Here is a 27,652-nt window from a genome sequence, read left to right on the forward strand (position 1 = left end):
CCTGAGTAGGTCAGTCTGGATAGACCCAGATAAACCAACAGGACAGGGATTTACATCTGTGCCTGGGGCTCAGCGAGATGAAGATCCCCATTCGGTGCCTCTGTGCCCACAGCAATTGCCCCGGGCTGGAATGCCAGGAATCATTTTCTGTGTTTGGATTAACTCCAGTTCAGCCCCTTTTCTGCTGCAGAGACGCACCCGGAGCAGCCAACGGGCGGGAATTTGCAGCCTCCCCTCTGGAGACTCAGTCTGGAGTCGATCTCTCCCAGTGGGAGCAGCGGCTGGATCTGGGGCTGCTCCTCGCTCACGCTGTGCCACGGACGTCAGTGCGCTGGACACGCTCCCGGTGACGTCACCGCGCGGGGCCGCCCCTACCACCACTTCCGGGGCGGGGCCGTGCGCGGTCGCCAGGAGACGTGCGCGTGACGCCGCCCCGCGCGGACGGTGACGCCGCGGACGGGAGCCGGCTCGGGTGAGGCGGCGGCGGCGGCAGTGTCAGCAGCGTCAGCGGCCGGTAATGGGGGGAACCCAACGGAACGGGGCTGGATGGGATGGGATGGGGACGGGGACACCGGGCCGGGGTGGGGTCCAGGTGCAGCCGGGCTGTGACGGGGCGGGAAGGCCTCAGTCCCTGCCCCTCCCGGTTCTCACGGCCCTTCTCCGCAGAGGCCGCGGCGGGAGCGGCGCCGCCATGGGGGAGCTGTTCCGCAGCGAGGAGATGACCCTGGCCCAGCTCTTCCTGCAGTCCGAGGCAGCGTACTGCTGTGTCAGCGAGCTGGGCGAGCTGGGCAAGGTCCAGTTCCGCGACGTGAGTGTTCCCTGCGCGGCCCGCGGGACCGGGGCGATCGGGAGCACCGGGAGCCCCGGCCGGCCCCGCTGGGGCTCAGCAGCACCGGCCCCGCTGCCGGGAGGCTCGGCCCCGGGGGTAGGGGTTTGCTGAGTCCCGTGTCTCTCCCTGCAGCTGAACCCCGACGTGAACGTGTTCCACCGTAAATTCGTCAATGAGGTCCGGAGGTGCGAGGAGATGGACCGAAAACTCCGTACGTTCCCACTAGGGTTGATGTGGCTCTGACTCTGCAGGTTTTGCTTAAAAAAAAAACCCAGTCAAGGCAGGCTGAAGCTGCAGGGCAGTGTTAGGAACCGAGCAGAGGGGTGAGGGCAGGGGCACGGCTCGCTGCCTCCAGGGATTCACCTCCCCCTCGGAAGATAACTGGCCAAGTTAGACAATCTTGGAATAGGAGGTGAAGGAATCAGCTGCTGCTGGGGCCAGGTGCAGGTTGGGGTAACTGTTTGACACTGAAGTGTTTGTAATTAACACTTTTGATGCTGTCTCTGCAGGGTTTGTGGAGAAGGAGATTAAAAAGGCAAACATTCCTATCATGGACACCGGTGAAAACCCGGAGGTGCCTTTTCCACGTGACATGATTGACCTGGAGGTAATGATGTGTTAAGACTCAACTAATGTTGGACTCTGGACGGAAACAGGGAAAATTGTCTCTGTTAGTCAATGCCTGCAGAATTTAGTGGCAGGAGGGCATTAGCTCAGTCTCCAGCTGTCCCTGGAAGCAGTTCTGCCAGCACACAGTGGGCTGGCTGTGTTTGTCCAAATACAGAGGTGAGAGTACTCAATAGGAATTTCACCATTGAAGTGAGCCAAAAACTGATGGAACTACATGATTTATGGTGGTGAGTCATAAAACTCTTATCAATCCAGTCCATAAAAATCTGGCTGAGTATGAGAAGTCTGCAGTTGCCTGTAGATGTGGCAGATCTGGATCTGTGCCACAGCAGGCTGGAGATGCACCTGTAAATCCATGCGAGTTAGGTGGGGATGTGAAGCATCTCACCTGCTTCTGTGGGTTGATAGACTGAGCAGCACTTACTTATGGAATTGCTTAAAGTCCTTTTTCTTTCTCCTTTTCACATCTTCCAGGCAAACTTTGAGAAAATTGAAAACGAGCTTAAAGAAATCAACACCAACCAGGAGGCTCTGAAGAGAAACTTCCTGGAGCTGACAGAATTAAAATTTATACTGCGTAAAACTCAGCAGTTTTTTGATGAGGTCAGAATACCAGTGGGGTTTAACACTTGGGGAGCTGGCTCTTCTCATAGAAATTACCATTTTTATTCTCAAATATATTTTAGTTGCTGTTTTGGACAGCAGGGTCATTTTATGCTTCATTTAAGAAAGCCGCACAAATTGTTTTCCATTTTTCATGCAGTACACACCCATGATTTACCTCCTACGATGCTGATTTGGGCTTGTTCTAGTTAAGCAATGGTTTGTCTAAAAATTGTGTAAAATAATTAAGGTGTGAGTAGTTTTGAAAGCACATCAACAGCCCCAAAATTTGGTGCTACAGCAAGCAGTGTCCCGAATGGGTAAGAGTCTCTTCGGTGCACGTGCAGAGGAGTTACGATCGAGCTGAATTCTCTTCAGCCTTTAAAGTGTTGTGTGGAGACTCATCAGGGTCATAATAAAAAGTCCACTGAAGTAATAGATTAATTAATTATTGAATTGAGCCTTTGATCAAACCCTGAAGCTCTCAGAGGTCAGTTGTGGAGCAGAGCTGACATTTAAAGTCTTCGACATTTTGTCAAATACCATCTGGGCCAGGAACTGGCAACTTTCACTAGACCTGAGAGGAGCTTCTCCGATGTCGTTCATGGCACCGACATAAATCCTGCCTGGGAGAAGACATAACCCTTCCTTGTAAAGCCAAGTATCTCAAGAGTCTTGGCAGTTCTCTCAAAGAGCTCCCATATGTTTTTCAGGACGTGTTTTTGCCGAGTAGATGTCCTGTTTCCTCTAATCTCAGGATTTGATCAAAGAATTCTTAACGGAAATGGCTCCTGGTATTTACAAGGGCTATTGTCAAGTGGAGCTGGACTCCTGCACACTTCAGGCCGTTTATCTAACCGGTTTTTTTTGTTGTTGTTTTGGCACGAGGTGTTGCCTGTTCAGGCACCAAGGTTGGTCCTGTGCCAGTCATAGTCACTGCTGACACAGATACTGCTGTTGGTGTGAGGGCTGCTGGGTTGTGGGGTTGATTTCAGTACAAAAAACCCCTTGTCTTCGAGTGTTGAATGTTCACTTCAAAGTGTCCCTTGGACAAACAGGATTAACCTGATAATCCATTACTTTACTGTGTTAAAGTAGTACTGCCTGTTCTGAGTATCATGTAAACCCAAGTCCTGAGCACTTTTGTATTGAGAATGAATCCCAGACTGGTTTGGGTTGGGAAGGACCTTAAAGCTCATCCCCATCCACCCTCCTGCCATGGGCAGGGACACCTTCTACTGGGTCAGGTTGCTCCAAGTCCCATCCAACTTGGCCTTGTTAATTACTGTCCTCTCCAGTGAGGGCTGCCCACTCCTCTTCTTCAGCTGCAGTGGGATCAAACTAAATTTAAAGATTAAAATCAATTTTCTAAACAGTCCATGTCAGGTCACCCACAGCCTTACACAAACCAGCCACAGAAAGCTTAGATGTGTTCTGCTTCTCTTTGATTACTGTTTTCTGTAGTAATAAAACAAAATACACCAAATAACATGTGCTGCTCTATGTAAAAGCAAACAGAACAGCTCACAGGTGATGTTCAGTGAAACGTAAGTGTGGACAATTTAAACCTGTCTCAGTTCATGCTGTGCTCAGCAAACAGCCGGGGTGAGCCCCGAGCAGCCCAGAACTGCCTCTGCTCATCATCCTGGAGTGGCCAATGCTCCCCTTCTCCATGCTACCATTGCACAGCACTTTCAACACTTGAAGACTACAATAACTTGTAATTAAGATTATGTTATTCATAGTAATGAGTTGCACAAGAAATGGCTGACTCTCCAATTCCTTCGTGCTTGACGTTTACTCTCCAGAGTTCGAACATGGGGGGAGGGAGGGTGGCAAAATGTCCTCTTGTTCCTCCTGTGACCATTCCAGCCCAAGCAGCCATTTCTTGTTCCAACACACCATGTTGATGATTATGCTCCTTTTCTCAGTCTTCTTGTCCTTGCTTATGAAGAGCGATATGAGCTGGAGAGATTTCTCTGAGAGCTTTGCCTAGAGTCTGAGCGTAAAAGAAGACTGGAAAAGTAACGGTTAATGGCATGCAGTCCCTTCTTCCTCCCTCTGACTCTTCTGCCATCTGCTTTTCTCTGTTTGCTTTACATCTGTCACTTCTGTCTGGCTCTGGGTTACTAGTTAGGTGGTGACATGAATCTTTTTTTAGTTCTTGTGAACATTGATTTTTGTCCTGTTTGTGACCTGGAAGGGGCTTGAATTGTATGGTGTTGCACTGGGCAAGAACCATCCCTGGGCAGGACTGGAATCATGAGTGGAGGAAATGAACCTCTTTTGAGATGAAAGGTGCTGTTCTGGATGCTGATCAGGGGATCAGTAAGCAATTTAAAAATGTTTAATAATGAAAACTCTGCTTCTTGATTACTGACATGGAAATGCTTGGGGGATTCCAATCCTGAATGACCTCGTGTAGTAAAAAATACTCCACAATAACTCTGACATTTCACTCACTGCTGGTGAAAACTCATTTTCAAAGTAAATTTCCCAGAATCCTGTTTTCCTGCACTGGAACTGGATAGCTCCTCCATTTCCACGTAGTCTCAATTTTTTATTTCTATTAAATCCCCCAGCAGTGCTCTAGTTATCCTTCCAGCTGCAGAGCTGCTGCTGCTGTGCCTTTTCCTTTCTAGAAAGCGTGTGCTCATCAAAGCAGAATGGTTGAGAAATGAATTTAAGGAACATGGAATTCGTAATGCAAATAATCCCTGCAAAAGAACATTCTCTTTTAGTAAAACTGGTTTAATCCACATTTATTCTAAACTGTTCTGTTTTGTAATTCTAAGCAGGACTTGTCCTGAATAAAGGACACAAGTGGGCCAAGCTAGTATTAAACATATATAACAAATTATCTCTCAGGTGGGGCAAATCCAAAGGTGTCACATGTGCTGTCCTTCCTTTTTCATGAGTCATCTGCTAAAATGTGCATCACGTCACAAAAAATTACTGCAGACAGAGTCTTGATTACTGGAAATACAATACAAGCCTCTTAAAATTGTAACTTAGTGTTCTTCAACATCCTGAAATTGAGATGTCAAACAGTTGCTGGGATGTTTGGTCTGTGTGTTTCGTTTTCAGGTACCAAACTTTCTTATTTTAGTTGTGTTCTCTATGAAGTGAATTTTCATTCAGTTTTTGATGTTGCAACAAGTTGCCTTAGAGCTGAAAGGATCAGGGATTCCCTGTGGTGCCTTTCCAAGCTGAATGAAGAGCTTCCTCCCTCATGTTACATCCTAAGCTGCAGCAAGTGTGTGTACAAGCAGTTGAGCTGCATTTGGTGTCAGCCTTGCAAAAACTCTCTTGTATATGGCAAACACTTTTATTTGACAAGCAGGTAAAGTGTTGGAGAGATTTTCATTCTGACACAACTACTGCCCAAATACAGAGACTGGGGCTGTTACTGCACTTGCCACAGATTTTGCAAGGCTGTGCTCTGTGTGTGTGTGGATATGAAGTGTCCTTGGGTCAAACTCTGCCTTCCAGTGTGATTTAGCAAGTTCCCTTGATGGCTTTGTGGGAAAGACCTCGAGCATACCACAGAGGGTAGACTTTGGCCCTCTGGTTGTTCTCAGGAACTGTAATTTTTGGCATTTCATTATATAAGCTGCAGAGGTAGAACTAAGTGTGAGGCGGGGTTGAACAAGTGTGAAGATGGTGCACAAGAGGATGTGATCTGAGCATCCTTGACCTGAATTTCTGACACTTACAAGCCATATTACTAAGAATTTTAGCCTGCAAATGAGTTGCAAAGAAGGACAGTGTAAAACTGTCCTGTTTTAATGCCTGGCTGGCCAAGAGATGAGCCATGTTGCCAGCCTGCCCTAAGCAGTGTGTGTGCCTGGTGGTGAACCATACGATGAATAAGGATAAATTAATTTAATATCTGGGGAAATACATGACTCAAGTGTGTTTCTCTGGTTTGTGCCATTAAAAATGATTCTTGGGAACATCACTTGTATTTAAAACTTGGAATTTTTTTTTGAATTCTGCCTTTCTTCAGACTTATATATCTCTCAGCCCCTTTGTTGCAACAATCCTCAATCCTCTTGTATGGAAGCCCTGCTGAGCCATTCCATTTTTCCTCTTGTTTTTCTCCTTCCACGTGTGATTCTTGCTGTCTTTTCTGTCATCTCGTTCCTCTTTTTGCTGTCTTATGTTTGCTCTTCCTTTTCTTTTCTTTCCTTTCCTTTCCTTTCTTCCTTTCTTTCTTTGTCTCCCCCAACTATCTCCTGGCTCCTCATTCCCTGCATGCCACTAACTGGTTTCATTAGATATTAATTGATTTGTGAATTCAGGCTGAATTGCATCATCAGCAGATGGCGGATCCAGACCTGTTGGAGGAATCCTCTTCACTGCTGGAGCCAAGCGAGATGGGAAGAGGTGCCCCACTCCGACTCGGGTAATTGCAGTTTGGGATTCCTGGATTTGGGATTATCAGCCTGTGGAAGCCACAATGATTTGAGCATAGTTGTGGAACTTCCACACCAAGCAGCTGAAAGCTGATCTAAAACCAGCTCTCTGTTCTTTTCCTGCCCATATTAACTTCCCATTTCATGTTTATGCTTCACACGTTTCTCTTTGCACCAAAGAATTAACCCAGTTTGTTCTGTGTAAGTCTGTCTGGTGCTCTCCTCAGACATTCTGAGATCTCACAGCTTTGTTGAAAGTTGTAACTACTGTGGGCACATAATGGTCTGAAATAACTGTATAGTTCTACATCCTCTTTATCAGCTGCTTCCAGGCTTCCCTGTGTGTGTGCAATTCTTTATCTGGATGTGGGGGTTTGGTTCAGTGAGGTCTGAAGCATGAGCCCAGGACATAGTCACTGGCAGCTGTGGCTGCTCTAACCCTTGCAGCCAATGTACCAGGACTGTAGGGAAATGAAGGCTAGAAACTGTGTATCTAAATGCGTTTGTTTCTTCTATAAGCAGTGATTTTTTTTTTTAAAGATTATTTCATTCTGTTAAAAAACAGAGCCTGTGCTATGGTGCAGTTGTTTTGTTGTGTGTTACCTCCATGTATTTAGAGGACCTTGCATTTTGCTTGAAGAACTAATGTTAAAACCAGATTTTTGTAGCTTTCGCTGTGGCGCTGACCCCCGGTTGCCGTCGTGTGCTGGGTGCGAGGCCCTGGGGTGGTTCAGGTGGTTCAGGTGGTTCAGGTGGTTCAGGTGCAGCCCTTCAGGCCGTGCTGTCCCCTTGCAGGTTCGTGGCTGGTGTGATCAACCGCGAGCGCATCCCCACGTTCGAGCGGATGCTGTGGCGCGTGTGCCGCGGGAACGTCTTCCTGCGCCAGGCAGAGATCGAGAACCCGCTGGAGGACCCTGTCACGGTAAAGGGACTCTTGGGTACAGCAGCAGAAGCCTCCGGTGTGTAGCAGGATCTAAGAGCTGTGGATCTATAGATCGAAGCCTCTGTCCCTCAGTGAGGTCCATCCCAGCACCTGCTGCAACCTCTGTGCTTCATTAATAAATGTTTTCCTGTTTAATTAATACAAAATCAGGAGGCCGGATGGGGAATGTTGTTGGAAGGGGGAAAACAACTCAAAACACAGACTGTGGCAGGGCTTAGGGGTTTCTCTGGCCCAAACTACAAGTGCAGTTCTGAATAATTAATGATCCTCCTTGGAAGAGGCTCATTGGGCATTGTGTAACATCTGAAGTTCATTTCTCTAAACTCAAACTTTTCGTTTTTTTCTTAATTCACTAATCAATAGTTTAAACATACACCTTAGAACTGTTTGCATTAGTACAGATATAAACAGTAAATGTTGTGATTTGGCCTGGTGTTACCCCCAGTGTCCTCTGTGCTCAAACCAGTGGGCACTGCCCAAACTTGGGGCACCCTTGCTCTTAGCTAGTAAAGGCTGTGTGTGGGCTGCCCTGGAACACAGACCCAGGAGGTGAAGCTCAGTAACAGCCTCTCTTTCTCATGTGAGGCTGATGCATTCCCTTGTCCCACCAACCACTGGTAGCTGACCTGTGGAATCATCTGTCAGCTAGGAGAGACTTTGTTCTTATTGTGCAGAACTTCCTTAAATTGAGGTTACACCTAATGTAATTATTCTTGAAACATTATGTTAAAATTTCCTAAGTAAGGTAGAACAATAACTTGTCAACAAATGCAGGAAAGGGGCCCTGACTGCCCCCACGGACACAGCTGTGCAAGGAATGTGCCTCTGGCCTCCCTGGGAACCACACTAGTTAAACTCCACTTTGTTTTATCTTCATTCACTCTTTTGGCTTGATTCTGTAGGTGAGCTGACTGCGCTAAGTGCTGATAAATACTTCGTTGCATCTTCATTATTTTTGGAGATCTTACCAGGTTTTCCCATGTGCTGTATTGCATAGAATCACTACTGGATAATCTGGGGCATTTTGCTTCAGTAAACACAAATACAGTGCAGGTATTCTGTACTGAGGCTGAGAAAATTGCTCTCTTTGTGACTCAGGTGACTCAGGTACATTCTTGACCCGCTGTGCAGATCTGAGCTCTGATGTGCAGACCCAGAGAAAGGAAAAGTAGAACTCTGGTAATTATCTAATGCTAATTTCTACAATTCTTTCTATTGTTCTAGGGGGATTACGTGCACAAGTCTGTATTTATCATCTTCTTCCAAGGTGACCAGCTGAAGAACAGAGTCAAGAAGATCTGTGAAGGGTATGAAAGTCTGACAGCTGGGCAGCTCTCAATTATTTGAAACACACTGACATGATTTAATACCGATATTTCTCAACTCCCTTTTTTGCAGTGGCTGCAGGAGCACATATTTAGACAGCAAACAAAATGTGCCATAAGTAACTGAAACATGTTTTACAGTCACACTCACCACTCTCCAGCCTGTAATGCTCAAAGTACACAACTGCTGTGCTAGGGAATGCAAAAAACCAAGGGAGTGTTGATTTGTGGGGCAGGCCCGATGGGACATTAATGGGATATTCTCACAGCGGAGACAACAGTGACTGCTTCTGTCAGCAGTTGCACTGGCATGACAGCATCCCCCCTCAGCTGGATGGCTGACCAACCTCGTGACAGTGCCTGGAGACACCGGCAGCATAGGGAGCAGAGGATTCTCTCCCACTTCTGTTTTCTTTAGTACTCAGCTTCTGCTTTGGCCTAAAGCAAACTTCTGCATCCCTTTGATGTAGAGGCTGGAGCTCTGCTTGGCAGTCTCTGCTGATCAGAAGCTTCTCTTAAAGTGCCTCTGGCTCAGCCCTGACCAACTGATCTTCTTTCCATCTCTGTCACTGAGGTGCTTCCCTGTCTTCCAGGTTCCGGGCCTCCCTCTACCCATGCCCAGAAACACCCCAGGAGCGGAAGGAAATGGCTTCTGGTGTCAATACCAGAATTGATGATCTTCAGATGGTAAAATAACTGGGCTCAATGACCTTTATTTGGTTTTTTCTTTAATAATATGGTTGAAAAGTATATTTGGATCCTGTTAAAACAGGAGGATTTTTGCCCCTATTAGATGACCATGTTTTCAGCTTTGCGTAGCTTGAGATCAGCAGTGCAAGAGAGATATTTGGAGACTGCTCAGTTGTTTCCGTGTCAGGGTTTGGGATGGGGTGGTTTGATCTTTCTGGAAGGCTGAGCAGTTCATTATATACAAGAAAGTACAGAGAACTCCATACCAGGGAGCAAAGAGGAACTCACACGTGTAGGGATATCCTGTGTGTTCCGGCTCTTGAGAGCATGTTGTGTAATTGCCTATGTCATCTGAAAGTACTTTAGAAACATTTAAACATTTTTCCAAGCTGAGATAACAATGCTAACATTAACTTAGCTCTTTTTTTTCCTGCCTGTCTTTATATTTTAATATTGTGCTGTCCTGAAGAGCTTCTGCTTTACAGCTAATCTCTTGTGCAGCAGCCTGAGTGTTGGTAAAAAGTAATTAGCACCCAGATGTTGTGGGTGCCACCTCTGAAATACCTGGTGCTTGCTTCAAGGAAGAAAGGCAGTATGTGATAATGTAGAAAGATTTAAGGGATTTGAGACAAAAATCAAGAAAAAATTAATTAAGGTTCAGAAACTAAAAGGAAAGAGGGTTGAATTTGACCTGCTTATTTGATACAGAAACTGTCTCAAGCTGTGAGTTGTGCAGTGTAGCTCAAAACATAGTTTAAAGTAGACAAGAACTCAAAAGCAATGTAACTGCTGTAATCTGCATGTGCCTTGTGTCCTCACTTTCCCTGCAGTCTAAGACTTTCCACTCTGGAAATCTGACTTGGCCTGAGTTTGATATGTTCCAGTTGGAAAACACCCTCAGTAGGAAACACTTTCTCCATTTCCCTTCAGTAAACAAGTCTTTCAGGGTAATTTGTGTGTTTTCTCAAGGCAGCAAACCTGTTAGTTGCAGAACTCCTCTCTGCTCTTTTAACCTGGGTGGAGGTAAAACTGTTCCCTGTGGTCTTGGCACAGTTCATTGTTTGAAACAACCACTGACCTTGGAGCTGGAGGAGGTTAATAATCAGAAAGCGTCCCTGGAGAAAGCCCTTAAGCCTTTCAACAGAACTAATTAATATGGGGGCTACGGCGTAGACTGCAGGCATGGGGCAGCCTATGCCCAGGGTGGGGGAGCAGGCTGCTCGTTCATCCTCTGTGGGTAAAGCTTTGTTGGTGCACCTTGAGCTTTGGTCCATGACTTGGTCTCGTCTTTCTCCTGCTTCTCTGAAAGGTGCTGAACCAAACGGAGGATCATCGCCAGAGGGTTTTGCAGGCAGCTGCTAAAAACATCCGTGTCTGGTTCATCAAAGTGCGGAAGATGAAGGCGATTTACCACACCCTGAACCTGTGCAACATCGACGTGACACAGAAGTGCTTGATTGCTGAAGTGTGGTGTCCTGTTGCTGACCTCGATTCCATCCAGTTTGCTCTCAGGAGAGGCACTGTGAGTGGCTGCTGTGCCAGTCAGCTGTGGCATCACCGCATGGATTCATTGCCTTTTCTGTGTTGTGAGCCTCTGAACACCATCCCCCTGGGCTGTTGGAATCAGCCCTCACAGAGGACAGTTTATTTAGCGTGCAGGAATGATGACTTCGAGATAAAAGTAGTAACAAATGTGTTGTGTGAAGCTTAAAGCTCAGGTGAATGCTGGAATGGTGAGGATTTTCCCATGTGTGAGTCCTTTGGAACATTTAGTTACCCTGGCTGTGCTCTGTAGTTCTAGTGTCTGGATGCAGGAGCTCTCCGGGATGTTGGCAAACTCACCCTCTGCTCAGATAGACAAGAGAGTTGGATTTCTTTAAGTCCTTCCACTTGCTTTTTGTTTTCTTGTCTGTCCTACGGAGACAATGTTCACCTTTACTCCTGCTACACAAAGTGGAGGGCAGTGGAATCCTGGCAGCCTTCTTCAGCTGCTCCAGTGTCTCATTGTGCAAGCACACTGCAAACACTCAAGCTTGCAGTTTTCCAAATGCCAACGGGACAGCTGTGTTGTACTTTGTCCTCCAGTGCTCCAAGGGTGGGTTTGCTGATCTTCCCTTTGTTTTTCTCAAACAGGAGCACAGTGGATCCACTGTCCCATCTATTTTAAACAGGATGCAAACCAATCAGACCCCACCCACGTACAACAAAACCAACAAGTTTACTTCTGGCTTTCAAAACATTGTTGATGCTTACGGCATTGGGACATATCGGGAAATAAATCCAGGTAAATTCACACTTGGATAAGTCCAAGACTTCTGTCTCAAATTTTTTAGCCGTGATGTTTATCTGTATTGCCCGTCCTGTGTGGAAGTTTCTAATGGAGAATTCTAGTAGAGACTCAGCAGCTTTCAGTAGCAGAGGGGAAGCTGGGGAATTATATTTGCTGTATTGCCTGAATTGTACCGTGGTGAATCTGGGCTGACTCACACACAGTGCCCTGGGAGTGTTGTGTCTTCCTTTACAGCGCCCTATACCATCATCACCTTCCCGTTCCTGTTTGCTGTGATGTTTGGGGATTTTGGCCATGGAATCCTGATGACTCTGATTGCTGTCTGGATGGTGGTGAGGGAAAGCCGGATTCTGTCCCAGAAGAGTGACAATGAGGTGAAGCTTTGCATTTCAAACAAAACCTTGGAGCTTTGTTTACTCCCATCCTTTTGCCCTTGAGTTGACAATGCCCATTACTCCTCCTTTGGAATTTTTGGAAGCACATGGACAGGCTGGGAAGCCTGAAGAGCACACACACACTGAGTAGTGTAGTTTCATAATAGTATTGAGTTCCCTTGGTTTTCCATTTGGATATTTATAGGAAATTATTAATTTCAGTTTTCTGAATGAAATTATCAAGTGTAGTAGGTCAGTTAGTGTAAACAAATCACCCCAAATTTAGCTGGATCATACTGGGGTTCAGTCACTGCAAACCTCCCAGTTTCTGTATGTAAATATCCTATCCCCAGCATTTTTCCTATCTGCTACTCAAGGTGGGTTTTGGTATCTCAGGGCTGACAGGAGCTGAACCGGAGTTAAGATACACTGGCAGAGCTGGAGAAGGCTGCCAGGGTCTGTGCTCCTGGTTCCAAACTCATGCTGCCAGCTGGGAGTTGCATCAGCCTGTGCAGTGCAGTTTGTCCTCTCTAGCTAATCCCAAGTTCCCTATGGAGAGCTGCACGGCCCCTTTATCCTCGTTATCTGTGCTGCCATGCTCCCTCAGGCACCCTTAACCCCTGCCAAGGGGGAACAGAGACTTTGGGCTCTCGGTTGATATGGCCAATGTTTGTCCTACAACAGACTGATTCCCCTGGTTTGGCTTTAGGAGGGACCTTCCCTGTTCTCATGGACTTTCTTTGTTGCTTTTTGGGTTTTCACACCAGATGTTCAACATGGTGTTCAGTGGTCGATACATCATCCTGCTGATGGGGCTGTTCTCCACGTACACAGGCCTCATCTACAACGACTGCTTCTCCAAGTCCCTCAACATGTTCGGTTCCTCCTGGAGCGTCCGGCCAATGTTCAATAAAGCCAACTGGTCGTGAGTAAACTCTTGGTAACTTTGTAGAGACAGTGAGAAGCGGGTGACTTGTCCTTCCCCATTGTCCTCCCAACTCAGGAAAAGAAAAACTTCTGAACTCTCTCTCAGGTAGATTCAGAAGAGGGGTGTAAATGGGATGAAATGTGCCAAGATTCAAAACAGCCTTTTTTTTTCCCCCAGAAAACTTACAAAGTTGCAGTTTCTCACCTATTTCCCCATAGACATTTCAAGATTCCTGTCCCCTGCACCTGTCTTCTTTTGATGCTGAGTAAAAGGTCAAGAAACAGGGTTTTATTAATTTGGGAAAATCTAGAACCATCCAGGTTCTAGAACCTTAATGTTCTCTCAATTTGAGCTATTCCTTGCTCTCAAAAGGGAGGAGTGTTGTTAGTTTTTACAGAAGGAGGGTGGCATTGCTTTTGTTAATGTTTATATAATCTTATTCCCAAACAGAGATGCTCTGCTGGAGACCACCCCCCTGCTGCAGCTGGATCCTGCTGTCCCGGGGGTGTTTGGTGGGCCTTACCCGTTTGGCATTGACCCGGTAAGAGCTCATCCTTCCTCTGCATCTTTTGGGCAGAATCCTCTGTGTCAGCAGAAAGAGAAGTACCTGTTCTGTTCACAGTTCTGTGAAAGATTCCCCAGCCCAGCCATTCCCTTAGCAAGTCCATCAGTGGTGGGAATACTCCTGAATGATAGAATTCCTACTGAGATGCTAGATTTGGGATAGAGACCCTTGTTTTGAGCTCCATTAAAGGCTGCTTTCTCACCCTTTCTAACCTGCAGTGCTTTAATCAAATCTGATTAGACTTGAAAATCACTTTCTGAAGTTACTTTTTTACCCTGGGGAAAGCTGTTAATCTCTTATTTCAGTCACTCTTGGAAATGTACACTTCCCAGTAATCCTGTCACTTTGTACCTGCCTGCATCAACAGCTCTGCTCTTAAGCCTGCTTGTAATATATAACAAACCTTGTGTGGGTTCCACATAAAGAGGAAATGCAGGAAATCAGAGCTGTGTGTAATTGTTCCTTTAGATGGATTATCATATTCTTACAGTTAAGGATAGATTATCATATTCTTACAGTTAAGGATACAGCCTCTTTTCTCCTGCACCTTTGAGGTACCATGAAAACACATTTGATTCCTGCTCAATGGTGGGCTCAGTTGCTGTAAGACTGTTCCCAGCTGAAAACTTGTCTGCTCATTTCCCCAAAAGATACCCGTGGGACAAACACATCTTTAAAAACCTGCTTTTTCAGCCTCACACTTCCTGACTGGTTCACACTGCTTAGCTTGAAGGGAGTGTTTTCCTTCTCCTGTTTTCCTTTCCCTGGTGTCTGACTAGGTGTTGTTTTTCACAGATCTGGAATATTGCCAGCAATAAGCTGGCCTTCCTCAATTCCTTTAAGATGAAGATGTCTGTGATTCTTGGCATTTTCCAGATGCTCTTTGGTGTTGCATTGAGTCTCCTCAACCACATGTGAGTGCTTTGTTTTGGTTTTCTCATGGTGGGGGCAATGGAATGTCTTCGTGTGTCGCGTGTGTGTTGGTTTCAGATGCCCGTCAGCCCTCACCTCCTGATGGAAGGTGCAGTGCAGTTGTCTCTGGCTGTGTGTGGAACTGTGCCTGTCAGGCAGTTCCTGTGCTCCAGGCCCAGCAGTTGTTGAGCTGCTGAGCCCCTGCACTGTCCAAAGACTCTTATTAAAAGCTTTCACCCTAATTCTAACCAAATGTAATATAAATTTTCTTTTTTTTTTTTTTTCCCCTGTAGCTATTTTAAGAAGCCACTGAACATATACCTCGGATTTATTCCAGAAATGATTTTCATGTCCTCCCTCTTTGGATACCTTGTTATTCTCATCTTTTACAAGTGGACAGCGTACGATGCTCACACATCCAAGGAAGCACCGAGCCTCTTAATACACTTTATCAACATGTTTCTGTTCTCCTATGAGGACACCAGTAATAAGATGCTTTATAGTGGGCAGGTGCGTGCTCTTGCTAGAACAGAATCAGAGATGCTTCATGATACTGGAGTGTTTCATTAACCTTGTCATAATTGTGAAATCAAGCATGAAACGTTCTTCCACTGTGACAGAGCATTTCTGAAAGTTGATACTGTGTAATGTTGAAGAAGGAAGGAATAATCTCTATACCAGGAATTTTATCTGTCTGACCATAAGTCATCTGTGGCTTCAGAACATGTGGATCCTGATTAATAGTGGAAAGCAATTAGGAATATTGTCCCGTGTCTACAATGGGATACCTCTCCGCTTGGCGCAGACACCAACGCTGTTTCCTCGCAGCAGTATCAGACATCTGCCAAATTCTCATTCCCTGCAGAATCTTTTGAATTTTTCCCTAATCTCACCCAGTCTCAGCATTAAATGCTGTGCTCAGTCAGAGGTGGCAGCTGCAGGCGTTAAGTACTTAATTGCTGTTCCCAGAAGAGAGAGAGGTAGTGAAGCATCCACATACTGGGAATTCAGCCATTCTTGCTGGGTTCTGCATGTGTTTGAGCAGGGGCTGCAACGGAATTACCTGAGACTTGTTTCTTTTGCAGAAAGGGCTCCAGTGCTTCCTCGTGGTGGTAGCGTTGCTGTGTGTGCCGTGGATGCTGGTAGCCAAACCCCTGGTCCTTCGCCAGCAGTATTTAAGGAGAAAACACTTGGTGGGTGACTCCCTTTTATATTTTACACGTGAAAACTGTTTTTGGTTGAAAAGCTGTGTTCTCCATCCTGAGCTTGGATTCATGGGTTCACACTGCATTGAAACCTGTAAAGTGTTTTTGCATATTCCTGGGCATACCAGGTGGGTGTTACTGGAGACAGAGTGTGGCCTGCCTGCTTCCCAGATCTGGATCCAGCATCAAACCTGCTTTTAAAAACCCCTTATGTTGGTAATGATCAGAACAGTGTCTCTGGCTCAGGCTTTGGCAGCTGGTTTAGGAACAGTCTCACTGGCTGCTGGATGCACTTCTGTGGCTGGGCTAGGCTGGCAGTGGGCAACAGAGATGGAATTGGCTGGCAGACTTCTCAGCTATCTTTGTTAAAGCAGCTTGGATGGTAAAAAATAACAGTTAAAAGGAAAAAGAGACTTACAGACTCTTGTAGAGGTTGTCTGCTCTGGGGTGCTCTGTAGGTTCCCAGCTGCACTGTAAAGTACCCGTGTGTGAGATGCGGAGACGCGCGAGTTCTCCCTGCACGTGTGGCAGCGCTGTGAGGATGTGCAGCGAGTCAAAGATCAGTTCAGTTACAGACACTCCCTCTCCCTTCTCTGACCATCTTTCATCTTCCCATGTCCCCTCCATTCGTCTCCCTTTCTCTTTCTGTTTTCTTCCTCCTCCCTTTCTCTTCTTCCGTCCACCCCCAGGAGGGGCAGCCCGAGGAGGCCCAGGGCAGCACGAACGCGCAGGCGCTCGAGGCAGCAGCGGCTGCAACAGTGAGTGCACTTCAAACTCGCCTGATGCATTACAGATGGGAGTTGGCTTTGTGTCTGATTATCGAGGGAGCATGGAATGTATCTGAATTTCATAAGGGAATGGCAAGTGCACCTTTAGGGTGAAAAACACTTTCTCTTGGAAAGAGCAAAGTTTAGCCAAATTGATACATTCTGGATGAACACCCAGGCTGGAGGATGGTAGTTGTGTGTGCACAGAGACACTTCCTTGCAGGAGTGCTGCTGAATCCAACCTGCAGAGCAGCACAGGATTTCCTGCTACCACATCCCCCCATGTTAAATTCCCTTTTTTTCTTTGGCTTGTGTATTTGTTTAAGATAGATTAGGATTCTTCTCAGTGCAGCATTTCTGTTTGCATTACATGTTCCCAAACACACAGTGATGTGATGGCCTCCAGCAACTCCATGTCAGTAATCATGTGGATTTGTGACACATCTGTCCTGTACACACTTCGGCCTGAAATTATTATAAAATGGCTGTGCACAAAAAGCTTCTCAGTGGCGGTTGTTTTGACTTACGTGTTTCTAAGCCTACAGATGGCCCTTTGCTGCCAGAGCTTTCTGGTGAGGATTGTGGCAGCCCCCAGAACTTAGTCCCTTCCCCAGTGCTGCCTATTTCAGCTCGATTTTAGTTCTGAATCTGCCTGGCTGACTGGGAGGTGTGAATCTCACCGACAGTGTGAAGCACATCCTGCTCTCCAGGTGCCACAGGTGCTGGGAGGGACATGTCAGCTGGTTCTCTCATGACATTTTAGTCTCCTCACGGAAATGTCAGAAATGAAAATGGATCTTTTGTGTATGATCCATCCAGCGTATGAAATGCATCTCCATCGGGAAGCTGCAAGGGGAGGTCTTGTGTGAAGTGTGCTTAGAAGGATCAAGTAAACAATTGGAGCTGTTGGAGCTGTGTTTAGGATGGTTTATAGGGAATGGATCTGAGTGGAGTGCGAGGAAAAGCTGCTCAAGTGCAAGTTCACACAGACTAGAAATATATAAATAGAATATTGACAGGAGTCATCAGTGACTTGTGGTGTTTCAGAGATACTGAGAGTCCTAATAAAAGCATTGTCTTTGTTGTAAATATGGGGGGTTTTAAAATTGTATTTCTATTTTCAGAGCATAAACACCTACCTAATTTGTTTTTAGAAACCTGACAAAATCTCTAATTCATATCTGGCATTTTGGGCAAATTTACAGTTCAGCCTGAAATAAAAGCAGGCTTCTAAGGACAAAGGAGGTAGAAGAACTCAGAGCAGCTGTTCTGCTGGTCTCTGCAAGCGCCAGGTCACGGGACCTTCAGCCTCTTTTCATCTGCATGGGCATCCCTGGACTTCTGCAGTCTGGATGTGGCAAGTCAGCCTGGTCACATCCTGTGTCTCAGGTGACCCAAGACAGTGCTGAAGCTGGACACAGGGTTTATTTATATTTATGGTGTTGTCGTTTGCCTCTCTAGGGCTCAGACTCAGGGGTCAGGTGGGGAACTGCTCCCGATTTCAGCATTTCAGCTCAGTCTGTGTGTTGTTCTTTTGCCTTTGGAATCCTGGAGGTGCAGCTGAGGGTCAGATGCTGAATGTCAGCACAAATGTCTCTAAAAGGACCTGCTTGCACAACGTAGAGTTCCCAAGCAGGGGAAGATCTGGTTTTCTGCGCGGTGTCAGTGTGCCTGAGGCTGGTGGGAGCAAGCGTGTGTGTGTCTGTGTTCTGCTCCATGACCTGATCCAGTACCCAGCAGTGGTGTCGGTGCTTGTCCAGCCGTGCTGGGCAGGACGTGGGGCTGTTGAATGTCAGAGCCAGCAAATGTCCTCTGAGAGGTGTGCCTTTCTTGTCCTCATGATTGCAGTTACACTGTAGAAATGTACCAAGGATTCACTCAGACAGACTTTTTTTTTTCCCCAGCCCCAGCAGGAATCAGCACCTTTCCCATCCAAGCTGGGAAATAGAATTGTACCTGCCTTAATCTGGGCCTTAATATTTAATATTTTGTTTTCCTCTGTGAGCTGCTGCTGCACATGGAGTATGAGAAACCTGCACTTTTGCACTAAAACCCAAACAACACTTTGCTCTTTCTTTTCTGCATGTGTCAGGGCACGCACAACTTTGGTGGGATCCGGGTGGGCAATGGCCCAACGGAGGAGGATGCTGAGATCATTCAACATGACCAGTTATCTACCCATTCTGAGGAGGGGGAAGAGGTAAGCACCTGAGCATCCTCGCTCTCAGGGCACTGCACTCGGCAGCAGGATGAGCTCACTGGGACTGTAGTTACTCATTTCCAGGCTGTTTAAACAGCAACATTCCCAGTGAAGTGTTTTCCTAGCAGTTTTCTCACTGACTGTCTCTTGGTTACTCCCAGGAATCCAGAAAAAGCAGCATTTGTATATCCTGGGAGATGTGGCTCTATTTGTCCCCAAAGAGCCACCATCTCAGGGGTGCACAGCACTCCCAGGTGCCACATGTTACCTGCTTCTCCCATGCCAGTGGAAGTTCAGGGGCTGTGTTTCTGCAGCACTGAAATTTTGTTTATATATTCATTTTGACTGATGGGGGTAATATTAATTACTTCCCTTTCCTCCGGGAGAGGAGAAAAACAGTCAGTCTCACGTAGCTGGGGAGTTTTCTGATGCTCTGAACGACTGCAGCAGATCCTGCCTCTGTAGTGCATGGGATGTGTTACTGCTTTCCGTGGCGTGCGTAGGAGGGAATTGCTGAATGTGTTCATGATTAATGTGATCAAAACACTGCACTAAATGTAAATTTATGTTTTCAAGCCTACAGAGGACGAGGTGGTAAGAGCACAGCAGCTTTGCATTCATGTGTACCTGGGCCATTTCCCATCGGTGTACAGCGTGCTGAATGGAACTTGTTATGTCACAGCATTTTGTTTTCCAAAAGATCTCGCTGTTTTCATGTTAAAGGCCATTTTTAATTCATACATACATACATATATCAACAGACTTTTAATTACTTCATCTATACAGCTTGTCTGTCTGATCCCCTGTCTGCAGATTGTTCCCAGTTACCTGGGAAACTGTTCAGCTGGAGGTCTGAAATTGAAAAGTTTTCACTTTTGAGCCTCCAAAGAAATCTCAGGTTTTTTATGTTGTGGCTTTCTTAATTCTGTGCTGCAGCAAAATGTGTAAAGAGATTTCTTCCCACAAACTATCTGCCATGTTAAGGATGATGCTGGTTGACCCAGAGCAAACGCAGCATGGCCAGTCCGGTTTCATGTAGTTCAAGAACTGAACTGGCCAGAGGCTTTGTGTAAAAGAGAAGCTCCGTTCTTAGAAACTGCTCATCCATAAGCACTTGTAAAATGGGGGGTTTAATACTGATGCAGGATTGAGTGTAGGTTTCAGCACTATCAGGCAACCAATTTTACTACAAAAAAATACAAATGGCATGAAATCAGAACAGCTTGACCAGGCCACTGCTGCTGAAAATTGTGCTGAGAGTGGTTTGCTCAGAGCTCTGCTGTGCACAGGCCTGTGTGGAACTTGGGGAAGGGAGGGGGCATGGGGGTCCTCTTCTGGTGTACCTGATGTCTCACTGAACCTGGGGAAAATGTGTAAATCCGCAGGGACTATGCCACAGCAATCCCGATGCTCCCGCTCCTGGCACAGTGGTCGCTCTCTCTGGCAGTTGCACTCAGCTTTGTAAGGTCTTTGTTTCAACAATTCCCAGATTCCCAGTCCTGCCGGTCAGCTCGTGTGTCCAGAGCTGGAACTGTTGGCTAGGGCAGCCTTTAGTGAAGAACTTCACAGCTCATGTTCTGTGGAGAAAGGATTAGGCTTTTGACAGCTAATTTAACTGAATTGTTTGAAATATTTATTGCCTTGGATATGCTAGGGAAGAATTAAGAATATAAATAGCTTTGTGTGCATGCCTAGAGCATTAGTCACTGGATGTATTTAAAACATCATGTTCACTTAAATCTGAGCAGTTTCTGAAGCACGGATTAAATCCAAAATGCAGGGAATGCTTTCCCAAGCTACAGAATAAGAAACTGCCTTACATGGCAGACTTCCTTGTAAGTTCTTCTTTTATTATTGCAGAAAATTACCAAGACACAGAGACTTTGCCAGTGAATGGTGCACAGAGGTGACTTTTTCAGGATAGCTTAATGCATTATTTTTGCTTTCAAAAAGGGCAGGTTCATGTCTTGCAAAATGCTCCTGTAGCAAAGGCACACACAGCTTGGAGCACTGCCTCCTTCCCATAGCAGCACCTCCAGGTTACCGGGCAGTGCACACCACCACCACCTTCTGCTGAACAGTCTTTTCCTGGCTAAGCCCATGGATGAATTTGGAATATCTGACTTTCACACGCCAGAATGAGAAAACAGTATTCACATCACAGCATTTGTCATTCTGCAAAACCTGTCAAGACAAGATTCAGTTTGCATTTGTGAAGCTGGCGCGCTAAACCAGGAGAAGACAGTGTCAGTGTGCAGCGTCACACACAGTGTCCCTGGTGATAGCAGCAGTTCCCCTGCCCGTGCCCCTGCCTGGCCGCCCCACGCCACGCTCCCAGCTCCCCTCATCCTCTGTTCCCTTTGCAGTTCGACTTTGGGGACACCGTGGTGTACCAGGCCATCCACACCATCGAGTACTGCCTGGGCTGCATCTCCAACACCGCGTCCTATCTGAGGCTCTGGGCCCTCAGCTTGGCCCACGCACGTGAGTGTCCCTCAGGGAGCTGAGCCCTGGGTCCTGTGCCTGCTCAGCCCGGGCAGGTGGGAGGCAGGAACACAAGAGGCCTCTTGGGGCCCAGCTGGCACAGGACAGTGCTGCGTGTGCATTACCTGGGAGCAGTGAGCTCCACGCACCAGGGTCTGCTCCCACAGCTCTGCTGAATGGGAGGAATGGAGTCAAAATCACAGAATAAAGCAAAGAGCTGCTGAGCAAGGACTCTGCCCTGCCTGTGTGACAGATGGAGGCAATGTCCTGACACACTTGGCTGTGAAAGCTCTTGTTCCTCTTCAGTTTCCATCTCATTGTAGCAGGAGTTTGCTTGACTTTAGTTTTTGCTTTATAAGTAAACAACTCCCTGTTCTGCTGACACAAGTCTTCTCCCCTTTCTCTTGGCAGAGCTCTCGGAGGTGCTCTGGACCATGGTGATCCACATCGGCCTCAGCGTGAGGAGCCTGGGGGGAGGCTTGGGCCTCTTCTTCATCTTTGCTGCTTTTGCCACCCTGACAGTGGCCATTCTGCTGGTCATGGAGGGGCTCTCGGCCTTCCTCCACGCTCTGCGTTTGCACTGGTGAGTTACTGGAACATCCAGAAACTTGGAGAGCTCTTCATAACAAGAAATTTGATGTCATTTAGACTGTGCAGAAATGCCGTCTTCTAGAAGGCAGAAAGTCTTTAAAAGGGTCAGAGATATCAATCCTGTTTGTAGTAAAACACCTCTCCCTGATTGTTGCTTTAAGTTGTGGAGCTCTGCTTAGAAATAAGCACTAAAGGACTAAAGCTGTAGTACCACAGCTTTGGGACCAGGGACTGGGGAGGCTGTGCTGGCTGGAGCAGTGTGCTTTGTGGCTTTCAGCAGGACTTTGTCGTTCCATCTCTTGGTCTTTTCCCTGGTTCCCGTGTTTGTTGTCCTTTGTGTGCAATAGCCACTGACTGCAGGTTCCTTCTCATGCTCTTGTTCATCGCTGTAAAACCTTACCTTGGACAGGAGTGGCTTTGCCTTCTGCCTTTGAGGTACTTTGGGATGGCAGCGAGTTTTTGCTGGTCTTACTTTTGGAAGCTGCTTTTGCAGTCCCTTTCCTGTGATCATGAAGCTCCTGTGTATGCAGCCAACAAAGCAGAAGGAATTACTCTGCTCCCAAGTGTTCAAGAGCTTTCTCTAATCCATGTTTAAGAATGTTCATTGTTCCACTTCAGGTTCCCTTGTTAGTGCACTGGTGGGATCAGAGGAGCAACTGGCACTGGGATTTTCTCAGCCTGAAGTGTAGGAGAGTCTGTGCCTCTGTGGGGTTCAGGCTGCTGCCACCTCCTCAGGCTGCTGATTTCCTGGGCAGGGGGGGTCATTAGAGCAAAGGGAAGTCCCTGAAGATCACAATAAATATTCTGTCTTGCTTAAATGGGAAAAAAAGGTTGGGGGCACTCTCTGAAAGTAGTTCTGTAAGTGGAAAAGGAAGCCAGTGCCTCTAAAAACAACCCCAGAATAAAATCAGCCTTTTTGTACTTTTCCCCTGCTTGTGGGGAAGGAAACCTTTGGCCTTTTACCCTCTCCCTTGGCAGCTGGTGAGGTGCAGGCTGGAGTGTCCTGGTCCACCTGTGTCTCTGCAGCTGAGGGAGCCAAGCTGATCCTGGCATCCTGGGGCGAAGCCATCTTGTGCCGAGGGAGCCGGGGGGGCACTCCTGGAAATGGCTGCTGGACGGTGCCTCTGTTTTTCCTGGCATCCAGCCTGAACCCTGCATAGCAGTTGCTTGGAGCTCTCACTCGAGAGCTCCTTGCTGGCTGGCCAGAGCTCCCTCATCCTCTCCCTGCTGTCGCCGTGCTGGGCCACTCCAGCAGTGACATCAGGAGCCCTGCAGACCCTGCTGGGCACTGAGAGCAGTCCAAGAGGAGCAGAGGGCAGCAGTGCTGTAACTCCAGATGTGGCGGGTTTGCTCTGCAATTCCTTGAGGATTAGAGGATTTCCAGGGTCTGACCTCTCCGGGCTGTGGAGCTGCATGGCCATTTCTAAGCAGCAGCAGGGGAACAGCCCTGAGCAGCTCTCTAGACAGGCTCCATGGAGCAGAATGTACATTTTTGGGGGGGACCAGTCTTGTGTTAATAATCACAAACTGCACCTCCAGATATGGCTCAGATACCTGGAGCAGGTGTGAGCTGGAGGTCATGGTTCACAATGCTAGGCTTTCCCTAAAGGGCCATTAAGAAACCATCTGTATATGGTCAGTGAAATGGCAAACAGGCAAACCCAGGGGCAGCAGCAGTGAGTGCACGGATCACTCTGGCCGTGCAGACCAGTGCAGGGCAGTTGTGGAACTGGAGTGCTTAACAAAATGCTGTTTTCCCTAAACATGTGTTTCATACTTGCAAGCCCTCCATGCACAGGCTCTGAGAAAAAATCTGTTCAGGCTCAGAGCCCATAAAGCTAGTTTGAGGTTCTATTTCAGACTGCAAGTGATCTGCTAAAATGATTTTGGGGTTGCTGCATGTTGCTTATCACAGGGAGGCACCTGCAGTGGTTCCAAAGAGCACACTGTTCACATTCCTTTTTGCTCCTGAACCAAAAACAGGGTGTTCCAATGGCAGGTGTTCCCTATTTAGGAAGAGGAAGGGAGAGTGGAGGTCAAATACAGCTGTCCTGGGAGGAGCAGATGGGATTCTCTGGCTATGGGAGAAGAGTCACCTATCAGGAATTTGAGGAGTGGGTGGTTCAACCTTCCTGGAAAGGAGGAGGAATTGAGCATGTGTTTGACTGGTCAGGGAATTCACAGGTTGTTCCATATGCTGTGCCTGGCAGTCCCAAATGAGGGAGGTTTATTTTGTGCTTTTTCCGTGTGCATTCTTTGAGCAGGTTGGGCTTTTCAGGCCATTCTGGGGTGGAGGCAGCACTCTGGATTGCTGCCAGGATTGCAGGGTGTGAATCAGGGCTTCACTGCAGCTCTGTATGTGTCTGAGCTGTGGTACTGTCAGCTTCTTTTGCTGTAACTCTTCTGAAATATTTAACCTTTCCATATATTGCTTTTCAGTGATGCAGTTTGAATGTTCAGATTAAAGCAGCTTCCCCCTTTTTAAGATAGTCACCTCTTCTAGTGTGAGCCAAAACAGACTGTGCCCAAAAGAAAAAGTTTGTAACTGGATTCAGAGTGCTGCATCCCGAGAGGCGTGGGTGTGTTGGGGCTGCATCCCACTCCCAGTCCAGAGAGTGGGAATGGTGGAGTCCAGGTGCTCACTCACCTGCAGGATCTGATTTTCCTTTGTAAAGGTCACAAGCCAGCACTTGCCTGCAGTGTGGCCACAGGAGCTACTGCTCCAAGGGGCAGCCACAGTCTCCTGTCCATCCTGGCAGGATGGAATATCCCATGGTGACAGATATGGTACCTCTGTCCTTTTTGGGAAGGAGTAGCTGCAGCAGTCTCTGTACAGACACCCCAGTGGCTTCTGTCTGTCTGGTGTGCTGTCCTTGAGGTGTGCCTGGTTTACACCTGACCCCAGGCTCTGTCTTTAGGAACACAAACATAGAGTGGGAGTTTGCAGTTGTACCGAGTGACAGTCGGGGTTCCCATTGCCTCCTGCTCATGGGACTGGAGCTGCCTGGTTTTCCAGTGTCCGTACCCTGACTCTGTGGGGTTGGAAAACCCACCCCAGAGCTACACTCTGACAAACACTGACAGTAACTGTTAATGCAAAAAGCTGCAGAGTGGGTTTCCTGGAGCACTGCTGCTGCCAGAGGACTCCTGGGCTGTTTGCTGATAGTGCCACTGTCTATAAATTCTGTGCAGAACTTGGTCACTGATGGGAGACACATGGAGGGTTTAGCAGTAAACTGGGACACGTGACAGGCAGTGAGCCTGGCAACAGCAGTGCCTCTTGCTGGGTTCTGGGTGTTCCTGGAGACACCTGCAGAAAACCCCACTGACTGTTTACTGTTATTTGGTTAAATACACTGTTCTCGCTAGTTCTCTAACCTTAGAGCAGCCTCTCTTCCACTGTCAGGCCTCCAGTTGTGGCCAGTTGTAAAGGAATGTCCAAAGGGAGCATTTGGATGCTGGGGCCAGCTGGAATTGTGAATCATCAGGGTTAACATGTCAGTCACAGTGAGCTTGGGTGACTCAGATAGCCAACCCTCTGCCTCTCATTTCCCTTTGCTTACAGAACAGTTACTTAGTCACAGGATACTTACAGAGATTATCAGGGTTCCTGAAAAACTGGAGCACACTGGCAAGGAGCCCTTCCTCCCACACGGAAAATCCTGCTCATCCTGGGGATCCCTTGGCCTGTGAGGCAGCAGCAGATACAAGCTAAAGCTGGTTTTCCTGAGCGTTTCCTTCCTGGGCTCTGTGGGGAAATCACTTTTTGCTAGCTGAATCCAGCAGCTCTGGAGTTTGCCATGATTCCCCACTTGGAGAAAAATAATTCAAGTTTGTCCTTTTTTGCTGAAAAAACCCTTCTCCTGTGCTATGTTAAATGCTCCCCAGTTTGCTGTCACTTGCTGCCTGCAGAGACTTTGTTTTCCAGCAGATTGTGCAGGGGAAAGTGTCTGTGAAGCCTGGGCTTGTTTTTGCTGGGAGTCAGGGGATTAGTTTTCCCTGTCCCTATTTGGCTGTCGCTGACTATTGGGCAGTTCTCTAGAATAATTCCTTTCTTTACTCGAGTTCATTAGGGGCAGCAGCAAATGGGGCTGAGCTAACGCTCGGCTGGAGCTGGCGGGCACGTCCCAGTGCAAATGTGCTGCAGGGAATAAACAGAAGTGGCTGGTGGGGGAGTCTGAGCTCAGTGTCACGTGGCTGAGGCTTGTGGTAATGAAAAAGGGAACTTTAGCAGCTGGTGTAAAAAATGCTGTGTCTGCTCCCTGTGCTTCACAGGACACGGCGGTCAGGGCCAGTCTTCTCCTCCTGTTGCCCTTTTATTGTCTCTGAGGGTGGGATCAAAGTCTCTGGGCAGCTCTCTGCTCCACACAGAAGCATCACACATGGATGGGGGGGTTATGCCAGAAGATACATTATGTTACAATACCTCTTTTTCTCTTTAAAGCTTGCTTTCTTATAGTCAATAATCCTACTTTTAATGGAGTTCTTGCAAATTGTTCCTATTGATTTTAATGCGTAATCACTCTTCTATCTCTTGCAGGATTGAGTTCCAGAACAAGTTCTACACTGGCACTGGGTTCAAGTTTCTCCCTTTCTCCTTTGACATCATCCGTGAGGGGAGGTTTGACGACTGAGTCCTCCCCACACCAGCAGTGTTAAACGTTGTGTGTGTGTGTGTGTGAGACCCTCCCCAACACCAAGGGTGTGACTGACCCCTCCCCGTGTGTCTGAGTCACATGTGTAGCGACAATAACTTATTGCAGCACCCTTGAGCGTTACCATGGCATCCCCAAGCCAAAAGCTTTGACGTTCTGGGGTAACGACACTGGATCACAGAAACTTTTTGTTCCTTAAGTTTACTCCCAAAGGTACCAAGTGCATGAGGTGTCTGGTGTGCAGTCGTGTGCTCCCTGTATTGTGCATTCCTTGGCAGCTGATCAGGGCAGAAAAGAAATGCAGCTGTGCTGAGGGGACATGGAGAAAAGGCCCAAAGACCTCAGCTCAGGAATAGTGAGGGCTGTTCTCCCTCTTATTGCTGGAGGCAGTGGTGGGGAGTCCTCATTCGATGGGACTCAGCTGCCTGACTGTGGCCTGGGGGCAGGATGGGGAGGGATGAGCCTTGGTGCAGACTGTCACTGGTCACTGCAGGTATTGCCACTGGCAGTGGAACTTCTGGGGTTTCTGGTTTAAAACCAAAGCCTTTGAGGCACATCAGATAGTGTCTGTGTGGGCTTGGCATCAGTGGAGGCAGCTTTTGCACAGGTGGATGTACCAGTGACTCACGTTGTTCTGTACACTCAGGGTCTGAGGAGCCCTTTCAGAGAGAGCAGTGGCCCAATCTTACTAAAATAGCTCTGTGGCAGGGGGATCTCTGTGGTGTGTCCCTGCATTAGCTGTTGCTTTCTTTCCTGTCTGAGCTGTCAATATTTCCTTGCACTCCTCAACTCGATGTAGCTGTAGCAGCAGTGTGGTGTGTGTTAGTGCTGTGTGTGACTGTCGTGTTTGATTCTCGCAGTGGAGCCGAGTATTTGTGTATGAACAGATTAGAACAATAACGAGACTCATTAACCTGGAAGCAAGGAGGAAATGCCTCGAGGTGCCAGGCTGCTTAAAATTAGGTGAGAAAGTTACATGTACCTTGCACACTGCAATGGGCACGTGCGTGGGGCACAGGGACCCTTGTGCTGCACCTGGGCAGGCCCTGGGTACTCACTGTGTTACAGGTGGACGTGGTGGGTATTCACAGAGGTGTTTGCAGACTGAAGGATGAAATCAAAGCATAGCTGCAGGTGGAGCTTTGCCATGAGTCCTGCTATGTTCTGCTGCCTGGGTGAAACATGTTGCTGACAGTCACTGTATAAATTAAATGAACTCCACAACAAGCACTGTGGCCTGTTT

The 27,652-nt window shown here is 47.4% G+C and overlaps 1 protein-coding gene across 10 annotated transcripts; it reads left to right on the forward strand.

Annotated features, from left to right (window-relative positions):
* Window positions 1-409: 409 nt before the first annotated feature.
* Window positions 410-27,639, forward strand: ATP6V0A1 (ATPase H+ transporting V0 subunit a1). Of its 10 annotated transcripts, none has more exons than XM_039565893.1 (23): window positions 410-514; window positions 667-808; window positions 962-1,040; window positions 1,339-1,436; window positions 1,934-2,062; window positions 6,367-6,470; window positions 7,276-7,402; window positions 8,648-8,730; window positions 9,342-9,435; window positions 10,748-10,960; window positions 11,572-11,722; window positions 11,963-12,102; window positions 12,870-13,027; window positions 13,481-13,571; window positions 14,391-14,509; window positions 14,801-15,017; window positions 15,593-15,700; window positions 16,402-16,470; window positions 18,572-18,679; window positions 19,256-19,273; window positions 21,046-21,163; window positions 21,575-21,746; window positions 26,295-26,388. In XM_039565893.1, the coding sequence occupies exons 2-23, from the start codon at window positions 692-694 to the stop codon at window positions 26,386-26,388; spliced, it is 2,607 nt and encodes an 868-aa protein (XP_039421827.1). In that variant the 5' UTR covers window positions 410-514; window positions 667-691. The 10 variants fall into 10 exon arrangements, with proteins under 10 accessions (XP_039421827.1, XP_039421828.1, XP_039421830.1 ...); XM_039565894.1 differs by having other exon boundaries at window positions 6,385-6,470; XM_039565896.1 differs by having other exon boundaries at window positions 6,388-6,470.
* Window positions 27,640-27,652: the final 13 nt, after the last annotated feature.

The sequence above is a fragment of the Corvus cornix genome, chromosome 27 (assembly GCF_000738735.6).
Source record: "Corvus cornix cornix isolate S_Up_H32 chromosome 27, ASM73873v5, whole genome shotgun sequence".
NCBI classification, from domain to species: domain Eukaryota; kingdom Metazoa; phylum Chordata; class Aves; order Passeriformes; family Corvidae; genus Corvus; species Corvus cornix.

What these genes read in the sequence shown, in the direction of transcription:
- ATP6V0A1 (XM_039565893.1), top strand. Translation starts at nt 692, where the DNA reads ATGGGGGAGCTGTTCCGCAGCGAGGAGATGACCCTGGCCCAGCTCTTC. An exon ending in GTCAAGAAGATCTGTGAAGG is followed by an intron (nt 8,731 to 9,341) that starts GTATGAAAGTCT and finishes CCTGTCTTCCAG; the next exon opens with GTTCCGGGCCTCCCTCTACC. An exon ending in AGATGCTTTATAGTGGGCAG is followed by an intron (nt 15,018 to 15,592) that starts GTGCGTGCTCTT and finishes TTTCTTTTGCAG; the next exon opens with AAAGGGCTCCAGTGCTTCCT.